Source organism: Rhamphochromis sp. 'chilingali' (genome assembly GCF_963969265.1).
Source record: "Rhamphochromis sp. 'chilingali' genome assembly, chromosome: 15".
In the NCBI taxonomy this organism is placed as follows: Eukaryota; Metazoa; Chordata; class Actinopteri; order Cichliformes; family Cichlidae; genus Rhamphochromis; species Rhamphochromis sp. 'chilingali'.
The window spans coordinates 19,241,664-19,253,013 of NC_137942.1; the positions used below are offsets into that span (position 1 = coordinate 19,241,664).

The window sequence follows — 11,350 nt, forward strand, 5'->3', positions numbered from 1 at the left end:
AAACATGGGCCTCTTTCACATAATGAGAGAAAGAGGCACAGTGCTCATCGTACCCCTCATTTATTCTTTTTTTGTATTTAAGAGTAAAAGTCAAATAAGCCACTATAAACAGTGAAAATATTATGTTTACAAACATTATAAACATTGCATGCTTTATCAGACATAAAATGAATGCCAGAATTCAAAACAAAAAACAGGCCCATGCTATCACACTTCCTTATCTTAATGGGGAGGCTGGCACCTTCCTAAAGGGTAGCAGCTGGTCTGGACTCCACTGGCAGACAAAAATAGCGTAGTGAAGTGACGTCTAGTGTTGGTGTATGTGTGTCCATGCATCATCATGTGTGCTTGAATGTCAGTATGGAAAAGATTAGATCAGTGGAGGGAGGGGCAGAAGTGTTTAGGTATTGTGATAGCAACACTGTGTGTGCTTTCAAATAATTACAATGATCTAATCTGCACATGTGCTCATTTGGCGCCAATTATTTTTCACAGTATTGTATGCCACTGTGCATCTGTGTACGTACAGTACAGTATGTGTGTGTGTGTGTGTGTGTGTGTGTGTGTGTGTGTGTGTGTGTGTTTTAGTAAGTGTGATTTCTGCCACTAACCTAGTTCCAAAAGGGCATACAGAAACGAAATACTGCAATACTCTCACACCCCTTTGTTATTCTTTTGCTGTATTCCTGTCCTGCACTCTTAGTCTCTGCCCCCAACCCCCCCACCCCCAACCATGTTGTTGTTTCCCTCCCCCTAATATGCCCTGCCTCCTTCTCTCCCTTTTATTCCCCACCACTCACTCCTTTCAATCATGTCTGTGCCCACAGGACAATTTCTTTCTTTCTCTCTCCTTTTTTTTACTCTCCCTCTCTTTCATTTTAACTCTCCATATATTTTCCTCCTCCCTAACATGCTGGCTCTCGATGTCTGTGTCCTCATGCTGACGCAGCATCTCTCTTTCCTTGTCTCTCCCTCTCATTCGATACTGAATGGAGATGGCATGATACAGATAGGGATGACTGATGGGCGTGCTCGGTAAGACAAAGGTGGACTGACGAGGGATAGGAAGACGGTGGGAGAAACTAAGCGAAAAGAAGGGAAAGCAAAAGGGAAGAGGACAAGAAAACAATTTGGGAGATGACTGGAAGCGGGGATAGTCGTATGTGAGCACAGACTTGTGTGAGAGAGGAGGCTTAACAGAGTAAGCTGGAAGGAAATATAGGCAAGGGTTTTACTGAGGAAGAGAGGAGGCAGGAGAAAGCAAACATAAGGCCTCTGTGGAATACTGTGAGTCTCGAGCCACGCCTCATTTCTTTATGGGAAATGGGTGCAGTGATTTATTGAAATCATGTACGAACATATATGGTCATACAGTAGACGACACAAAAATAGAGTTTGTACAATTCTAACAAGCGTGAAAGTCAATATTTGGTATAACCACCTTTATATTGTATTGGCAGTGTGTTTGAGATATTTTCCCGGTGTAATTCCATTCATTTTGACAAGATCTGCAGCACTACTTGTTGGCATGTAGCTCCAAACCATGACAGAGCCTCCACCATGTAGTCGTAGTAGCTGTAGACACTGTTTTACCTCTTTATGGAAGTCCTCTCTAAATGTTAATGATTACTTGCAGCAAAACAATTGTCTCAATATGGCAATTTTTTTCACAGATTCTGTTAAAAACAATGTTATTGAAGATATATAGATGTGTGTGTGTGTGTGTGTGTGTGTGTGTGTGTGTGTGTGTGTGTGTGTGTGTGTGTGTGTGTGTGTGTGTGTGTGTGTGTGTGTGTGTGTGTGTGTGTAATTTGGCCTCACTTGTGGCCTCACTTACCTTTACTTGGCGAGACATCTTTGTCTGCAACCTACTGCTGTCCCTATTACAGTGTACATACACATACACATGCTGAATGTCAGTAAATCACAGCCCAGTTTATCTATTGCTTTTATTGCAATCAATAAAATATGAAATTTCTCTCTCTCTCTCTCTCTCTCTCTCTATATATATATATATAGAGAGAGAGAGAGAGAGAGAGAGAGGACCCGAGCTTGAAGGATAAACCGCCCGCAGGGGCGTGCTGGGTGTTTTTATATATATATATATATATATATATATATATATATATATATATATATATATATATATATATATATATATATATATATATATATATAGTAATGTAAAGTGTTAAATTAACACTGTCCAAATACGTTAACAGATGGACAGGACTGATAACGTTTTCCTCCAACATTAGCGTTATTATTTTATATTTTGCCCTGGCCACTAGCCGCTGCCGTAATGATAACAGAAGACTAATGTGGCTAATAGATATAAAGGTTCAGGTTCTCTCTCTTTCCCCTTTTCACTCAGCTACATTCATGCACTGTCATGGATTAACACATTTACATGTGTATACATACATTTATATGCATAGCTGGGAGCAAGGAGGCTAATTGAACAGCGCCTTGGGTTTTCTGGTAATGTGTGAAAAGTGGTCAAGCACATGCACACGATCTCAGCACACATAGACACTCACATACATTAAACACATGATGAATGTTCTATAAATAGCTTCTTCGCCCTTTCTGTCTTTTCATTGTTCAGTTTTCCCCTCCCACCCCTGCCATGGGAATGGCTGCTCCCAAAGGAAGCATGAAAGTAGGAAAAAAAGGTGACGAAGAAAGGGAAGGAATAGATTTCGACCATGTGTTTTGTGTATATTTATACACAGTGTGATTTTTCTACTTTAGTTACTTCTTTTGGTCCTCTGATCACTTTTTTTCTTAGTCTGTTTACTTGATTCCTTTAAATGTAATAATTTATCCCATGATTTTAATGAGATAGAGGCACTAACTAGGGAAGACTCGGCCTGTGTGTGCATTTGTGTGTCTGGATGTGTGGGCGTGTTTGTGTGTTAGAGAAAAAAGAACGATTTAGATATATGTAATAAGGTACTCCCTCTCTCTCTCTCCCTATCTCTGGCTCAATTTCTGTACTAGCTGCCGGATGCTACATACTGAGAGCCAAATGGTGATGCCACAATAAGCCTCAGTCAGTGCCCAGGCATGTTATCATCAGTGATGGGAATAACGGCGTTACAAGTAACGGCGTTACTAACTAATCTAACTGATTACTATTTCTATAGTTACAATGCCGATACCGTTACTAACAAGAAAATGCAGTGCGGTCGCGTTACTATTTTTCAACAAACAGACGGCTGAAGCTGTGTTCAGCTTACTGCATCTTATATCAGTTGCATGGAAATAGCTGTAAGTAATCTGGGCGCTACAGCTTTAAGCAGCTGCGCGTGCTCCTGCGGGCGGCAATCACTTTCTGACCGACGATCACTTTTTGGTACAACAGCTGGAGCTAAGGGGGCAAAACAATCGCATGAGTGCTTCTGTTTGACTCAGGAACACTAAAGTAGTCGTGGTAAGCCAATCACATGACCACTTTAAGATGACAAAGCAACAAGGTGATATATACCAGTGTTTAAATTGTGTTGATAGGCCACGTAAAACCAGAGTCATGATAAACAATATATGCTGAGTTTTTTCCTCAATAGTTTCGTCACGTTTACTGTCTAAGGACAGCGCTAGCAAGCACTCTCTGCTTATGACCCCCAAAAAACAAACAAAAAAACGCCCTTTCGTGTTGGTGGAAAAATGTACCTTGTCGACCAATCAAAAAAAGGTATGGCAACGTGACTTTTGGTTGTTTAGGAAGAGGGGGAAGTTTTAGGAGTGACTAGGAGTGACAGGCGGCAAGAAAGAGAGAGAGAGAGAAAGAAAAAGAAAAAGAGAGAGAGCCAGCTTTGAGATGTGAGCGATTTGTGACATTTAGCATGTTTGGAGTGTGTAGTTAATGTGTTGTCTTGTGTAGTTAGTGTGTAGTGTTGTGGATAGTTTGGTGTTGTGTGTCAGAACAATGAGGCGACTGCTGTCTCCAGGTAAAAAACAAACAAACAGGAGTGATACACCTGCTGCTGTCAGGCCTGCAGGGATCAGGCTGTGATGTTCTCCTTTATAGTGGACAGAAATTATTTTTTTGGAGTGGCACAAATAATTTGTGTGGCATCTTATTGAATGCAGAACAGCTGATTGTTGTGTAAATAGTTTGAAATGGTAATAAAAACCATTTAAAGGTAAAAGGTAAATGGCTGCAAATAACTTGTTGTTTGTGGAACTTGTGCTTATGATTTTCAAATTGACAATTTAATTTGCATTTAAAGTTATGAAATATGATTCAATAAACAATAAACAAGTAATGTAATAGTTACTTTCCAAGTAATTAAATACTTTTAGTATCTTTTAACTCAGTTACTTTTTTGAAGAAGTAATTAGGAACTATAATTAATTACTTTTTCAAAGTAACTTGCCCAGCACTGGTTATCACACACTTACACAAAAAGACACAGGCTATATTAAAGTGTATCTTTGTTTTGCTTGTCCGTGTGGGTGGTGTGTTATCAGAAAATATACTTAGCAGAACATATTTAACTGACTCATAATGATGGCTTGTGGGTGTGTGTGTGTATTTGTGTGGGTAAATAGTGGCAGAGAGAAGCCAGACTGTGGTCCATTTGAGATAGAGTTGCTATATTTTCTTTTCACACTTGCTTACACTCAGTGAATTCAAACTGCATATATATTTGACCTTCCTTTTGACCTTTCATGTTAGGGTAGGGATGTTTTCTATATTATCCCTTAATTTGCCCTGACGTTTTTAGCAGGCCAGGTAAATTAGCTCAGTACGTTATAAGTGAATCTGTCCAACAAGGCAGTGCTGCAATTTTTTACTTTTCTGTTGGTGCTGCTCTGTTCTTGCCACAATGGCAAGATGATAATAGCAACTCCTGACCTAGTATGTGTAAATTTGCACATTATTTGTAACACTTTTAAATAACTATCCAACTATCCAACTGTGCTCTGTTGGATTAAGGCAGTGGTTCCCAAACTTTTTTTTGCTAGGCCCCCCTTTGTTTTACACTTTGGGAACCTCTGGATTAAGGTGTGGTGACTATGGAGTACGTATGAACTGATTGTCTTGTTCAAGCAACCAGTTTGAGTTGATCTGAGCTTTTATCTTGTTTAAATGATGCTCACTTGGGCATTTCAGTAAGGGCTTCAGCTGCATCACTCCCGTGTGACAGGGTGATGAGATATTTGTGTTAACAAGCAATTAATGTGGTGGTTTGTGGTTCAATTAAAAAAGATTTGTTCCTTCACTGAACTTCCTCACTCCATTTGAGTGGATGATTCTAGCCACCATCATTGCCAACTGCATTGTCTTGGCTCTGGAACAACATTTGCCTGATGGGGACAAGACGCCGCTCTCAGAACGCCTGGTAAGCTGAATAACCAAGACAAAATTGCATGTGTTATACATGTACATGCAATTAAATTCAGGTGATAGTTGTATATTTGTGAGATAATTTTTTATTTTATTTTTTAAAATTTATTTGGCACATGAGACTATTTGCAAAAATACTTCTGAAACTCATTCGCCAACTGCCAGCTAACTTACTTTGTCTTTCTGTGCCTTTCAAACCATCATAACCTTTCCTGCTTTTCCTCTCTCCTGTCTTTCCACTCCTCCTTTGCTTGTTTTCTCTTGTGCTCCCCAGGATGATACAGAGCCGTATTTCATAGGAATCTTCTGTTTTGAGTCGGGAATAAAGATCCTGGCGCTTGGTTTTGCCTTCCACAAGAACTCTTACCTGAGAAACGGATGGAACGTGATGGACTTTGTCGTAGTGCTCACAGGGTGAGTATTAAGCAAATGTATATGAGCCAAGCACAGACACATACATACATAATACAGTATGTAACCTTTAGTCAGATCTAAATGTGTGCCTGACTAAACTCAAACATAACAAAGGATTTTCCAACAGCATGTCAAAATCTGTCATGTGTTTTAGTATGTTTGTATGCATGTATGTGTGCAAGTGTCCTTTTCCTGCTCCTTTGACCTAATGACAGGCCCCATTCTGGGCAAGGCAGCAGTCAGATCACAGAGCAGAACTGCAGGCAGCCAGCAGCCTGGGTAGTGAACAAATGTCACCACAATATAGACAGCGACAGAAGGGGTGGGGAGCACAGGGGGAAGCAGCACTAGAGAGAAGGCAAGAAAAAATGCAGGTGCCGCTACCTCAATAGAAAGAGAGACACAGTAGGAATGAATGGAAAGAGACAATGTAAGAAAGGGGAATGAGTAAATGAGATATTTGATTTGAACATTCAACGAGAAGGTGAAGACGAGGGCAAAGGGAAGCGATGGAATGCAACCTGAAACCTGTCACAGAAACGGTGTCAACAAGGCCGAGTTCAGACATGATGGGATTAAAATGATGGATTTACTATTGCCTTCACTTATTAGATTATATCTCACATGAAAAGACCAGAGACATCAGATAATAGGTTTGATTGACAGAAATGAAAGACAGAGAAGAGAAGCGGATGATGGCGTCTACACACATTCAAATGGGTTTACATTTTACATTCTTGCTCATTTGTCTGTGCTAGATTCTGTTTTCCCGACGCATCCATCTGTTAATCCATCATTTAAGCTGACTGTCAAATGTCATTCCTGCTATCCTTCGTGTTTCTTTAAAGACACAGTAAGCCTCTTTTATGTATCTACCACTGCTACACACCTGTGTGACGCTGCAGGCTGATGTGACACAGATGAATGCGATGCATGAGTGATGCATTAACAAACGACAGTGTTTGCATGTCTCACTGTTGATGTTCAACTGAAGCGCAAATTACCTGCAAAACATAAAAACTGCAAGAAAGCTAAAAAAAAAAAAAAGTAAACTGGTTGATAATTTATTTTTGAAATCTATTTAAAAGTTGTTTCTTAACAACTTTGCAAATTCTAGCAGCAATACAATCATGTCGCTGTTTGGGAGTGGTGGCACAGATTATCATGTTGAGGGGATTATGTCCACTTGTGTGTGCATGGGGTGAATGGTGGGGACTTCATGGGGTAGACGAAGCAACCGGTGAATCCAGTGATTGCTCCTTTCTGCCCAAATGTCTCTGTCTTGCACAAGGACACCACACATGCACTGAGCAGACACCCAGTGCAGCAGTATGTCCTTATGCTTTAATAAGAGCAATCACGAAGACAAGTTCCTCTCAGCATGGTGCGATAGAGCAACTGAAACAGAGAAGAGAGGTGAGAAGACAAGTGTCAGCATGACAGCAGGAAGTAGTGAAATGCCGAGAGGATAAGGAGGTACAACAGAAGGAAACAAGAATGTCCTTAAAGCTGATCTTTGATTTCTTTTGCCAATTTTTTCTATTTTACCACTCGATCTGTTGGTAGATTATTCTCAAGTGAATTGTCATTGGGGGAAGACAAGATTAGAAAGGAGTGTATCAGGGGATAGCTCAGGTTGAGCAGTTTGAAGAGAAAGTTAGAGAGGTAAATCTGGACATGTGCAGTGGAGGGATCGTGGATATACCAGACAAAGGATGTTGACAATAAAGATGCCAGGCAGGAGGAAAAGAGGAATATCAGAGGAAGACTTATGCAGACGGTTGGTGTAAGAGAAAAGGATGCAAGGGTTAGGATGAGATGGAAGCAGATGATCTACTATGCTGACCCTCTAAAGGGAGCGGCCAAAAGAAGAAGTGTTATCTGATGACCTCAGGGCAATCACTGTTAAATGGCACACATTGGAAAAAAAAAGCTAGATTTGTTTGAATGGATTATGTATGCACTATTTTATCAGCATATATTAGCCTTGTTGACTACCCTTTCTAAACATAATGGCCTTCATTAATGACATCTATTTTATCCAAGTGGTTTTGTGGCCCTATTTGGAATTTAGTGTCATAAACATGTAGGATTTTATTCAACAATAGCTTGACAAAGAGTTTCAAGACTTCAAGATGGTTATTTATTTGCAATGATTTTTTGTTGACTTCTCAGAAAAGGGGTCAATAAATAACAGCAACAACAAAACAAACAAATTAAAAAAACATCAGCATTAACGAGTGGAGTTTCACAGCGAGTCCATCACTAACAGATGACTGACAAGTGCATCATAAGCAGTCTTGTTCTAGACCTGACAAATCACCCATGAAAATCCAATGGCAATGATGCTGTGCTGAGTGTCTGATACATTATGAGCTACTGTTTTGCAGGTTCAGGTGTGAAGTTAGGGCAACACAGGGGTCAGCACTGTCACCTTACAACAATAATGATTTGATACAAAGGTGGTGGTTTTGTCGAAGCCTTTCTGAGTGCAGTTTGCACTTTTTTCTTGTGTCTGTGCAGGTTTTCTTTGCATACTCTGGGCTGTAGCTGTGGATTTAATTAAAAATGGTGAAAACCTTGTCATTGATTGACAGCTCTGCTTCTCCCCAGTGTCATCTGGGTGTCACCAGCTCCACCCCATCTGCTGCTAAGTAAATTGATGGATGGGTGGATGGATGGATGGAGGCGTGAAATGATCAGATTCAGGGATTATTTCTCGAAGAAACAACCACATTGGTGTATAGCCTAAACAGCAGCCATCACGCTGTAACCCTCCCTGTCAACCAGCTGTGGTATATAGCAATATTTACCGAGCAGCACATAGTGTACACACATAGTACATTCCCATGATGCATTGAGGACGCTGCCTGCAGTCAATACATTTTGCACACATGTGGCGCACTCGTTCTTTGTTGTGCTTTCTATGAATGGCCAGTGTGTTTTTAGCAGTCCAGCTCTTTGAAGATGAAAGGCTACTTGGCCTTTCTATCAACCTTTGGTGGAAACCTTTGATAACACAGTGACCACATGGGCGCGCGCACACACACACGGCCAGACATTTCCACTTCAAACATTCTTTTCCATGTCCTGCTCGCCCTCCCTGCACTTGCTGGCGCTCTCTTCAAACACATACAAAGACAAACACACAAATAGCACTTAACATGTCTGAATACATCACCGAGATTAGCTATTTACTCTACGGTCTTGTTCCAAGTCGTCTCATTTGTGGGTGTTGACCTGTGTGTTGTAGTTAATTGTCAGAGTGGCTTGACAGTGAAAATAAGCTGGTTGGATTTGTTTGTTTCTTTGTTTGTTTTTCTACACCCACTATTGATTATTAGCCTAGTTACATTTAATTTACAGCTGTTCTTGCATTGCATCCTCTTCTTTCTTTTGCTTTCCTGTACCCGTGTTAGGACTTTTTGATTAGATTCAACAGCTAAAAAGAAGCATAAAAAATGAATGACGCTAGAACTACTATTTCAGTCATTTGTAATAGATGTTATGGTTCTTTCGTAAATGTCAAGAATTCATAGCCTCCTCCCTGCAACTCTTCCATAGACTCCAATATTATAAATGCTCCCAAAATTCGTCTGAAAATCAGAAGTACAGGCTGTCTTTACACTGTCACCACATCCATATAATAAACTCCACAGGCATGAAAACTGAGAATTTTTTAGACTGGACATTGCTGGCGCTTACGGTGAAAGAATTTTGTCAATACGACTTGTAGTTTTTTCTTGGGAAGCATTTGTTTCGGGGTCACTTTCTGTTTATTTAAAGCAGCAGACGAGAGGCATGTGTCTGTGTGTGTGTGGTGCCACTGGGTGCAGTCTCTATAGCAACCAGGCTCACACCTGTCTGCTTAACGAGCTCTGTCTGCCACTCTGCCAAGATTCATCTTAAACACTTCTCTTTCAACTGCTGCTGTGGTCCACAGTGTTTGCTCTACAGCCATCATTTGACCCTTAAAACGTAGCCATCGTTGTTCTCTTTCCAACAGTGTGTCTTTCAAAGCTCAGAGATGTAAACATTTTGAACTGTGTGAATCCAAGTAGATGGATAACATTCTAACCAACCCATATAAATACACTGTATTTTTAGTCAGGAGTTTGTCTCAACAGCAGGAAAGACCCCACTTGTTAAATCTTTCCTGTCATCGCATTTTGACAACAGGAACATAAAGAACACACTGTTGTGTAGAACAATTCCTTGGGATCATTGCAGTTCAAAACTGATTTTGACAGGACTTAGGGTCTTCGATTTAGAAGCAGTTTTTCAGATTTGACAGGGTTTTGCACACTGTAATAAGCATATCAGTAGTCAACTGGATTGAGCAATCTGGTTGTCCCATTAAATTCAAGCTTATTGTTCATTGGTGGATTTGTCTTCTACACACAGGTGGTTCAGATCTGGGCATTTGAAGTCAGATGACGACCTATCTTTAGTGGACTTTCCCACATTTTAATCATTCAGTGATTTAAATAATATGAGGTTTCATTATTCATTCAGATGTTTTATGACTCTGAATTTTCTTTTGTCATAACTCAGGTTTTCCTAATTTACATTTTAATCATGTTAAGCAATTTTTCAACTTTTTATGTGTGAACGTCAGCTTTCAACAGTTCTGCACTTTTGTTTTCAGGTGAAAAATTCTGTATTTTTCAGCTCATTCAACATTTTTAACTTAACATTCAGCAATTATTTCATTTCAGCTCAAAACATTCAGCTATCAACATCCACACTGCAGTTTCTTCAGAAAATGCATTTTCTAGTTTTCATTGTGAGCTTCCTGAGCAGAATTGTGTAATACTCCACACAGAAGGGACCGAGCTGGCCAGAAACCTCCATGCTCTAAGGTGACTGTGCTACCCACTGCAAAACTGCACCATCCCTAAGGAGTATGCCTTCCTGTTTAAAATGTGTTTTGAAGTTATTGCAATTTCCTGCAGCTTTAACATTCAGATAATTAAATACTGTCTAGGGCGGTCTAGAGGTACTACCTCCCCATTTAAAAAAAAAAAAGTGTCTAGAATTGTGCTTACCAGACTAATGCAAAGCTGTATGTGATGCTTTATTCCCACAGTTTACAATTTATTAAAGGGAATTTCATTATAAAAGAAGAAATGAATGCAATGAAAATGTATGTGCAGTCTAAGCAGAACTGTCAAAATCTGCTCAAATGTCCCTCTCCACTGTCACTGCCACCAGCTCTTTGAGGAACGAGGGGCATACCAATGTGCTTCCAAGCCAGTTGAGAAAAATGTTCTTTCCCGTGTGTCTTGGGTCTACCCTGGGGTCTTTTCCCTGTTGAACATGCCCAGAATAACTCACCTAAGAGGCATCTAAGAGGCATTCTATTCAAATGCTAAACCCACCACAACTGGCTCCTTTCTTGTGTAGGACAGTGCTGTACTTTAAGCCCCTTTTGAGTGACTGCGCTACTCACCCTATCTCTGAGGATCAAGCATTTTGTGTGTATCTGCAATCCTTTTCTCCACATTGCCATAGGTTAGAATAGAAACCCAGATCAGCCAGTAAATTATCAGCTTGGTCTGGCTTTGGTCTCTTTTCCCT

General features: G+C 40.2%; 1 protein-coding gene across 4 annotated transcripts in view; it reads left to right on the top strand.

Moving 5' to 3' along the window:
* The window catches only part of cacna1aa (calcium channel, voltage-dependent, P/Q type, alpha 1A subunit, a), a 91,361-nt gene that overhangs the window by 15,703 nt on the left and 64,308 nt on the right, over positions 1 to 11,350 (top strand). For all 4 annotated transcript variants that reach the window (XM_080904513.1, XM_080904514.1, XM_080904512.1 and 1 more), the window contains exons 2-3: positions 5,245 to 5,351; positions 5,631 to 5,770. In XM_080904513.1, the coding sequence (XP_080760639.1) occupies positions 5,245 to 5,351; positions 5,631 to 5,770 (247 nt within the window). The remainder of the gene's footprint in view (positions 1 to 5,244; positions 5,352 to 5,630; positions 5,771 to 11,350) is intronic.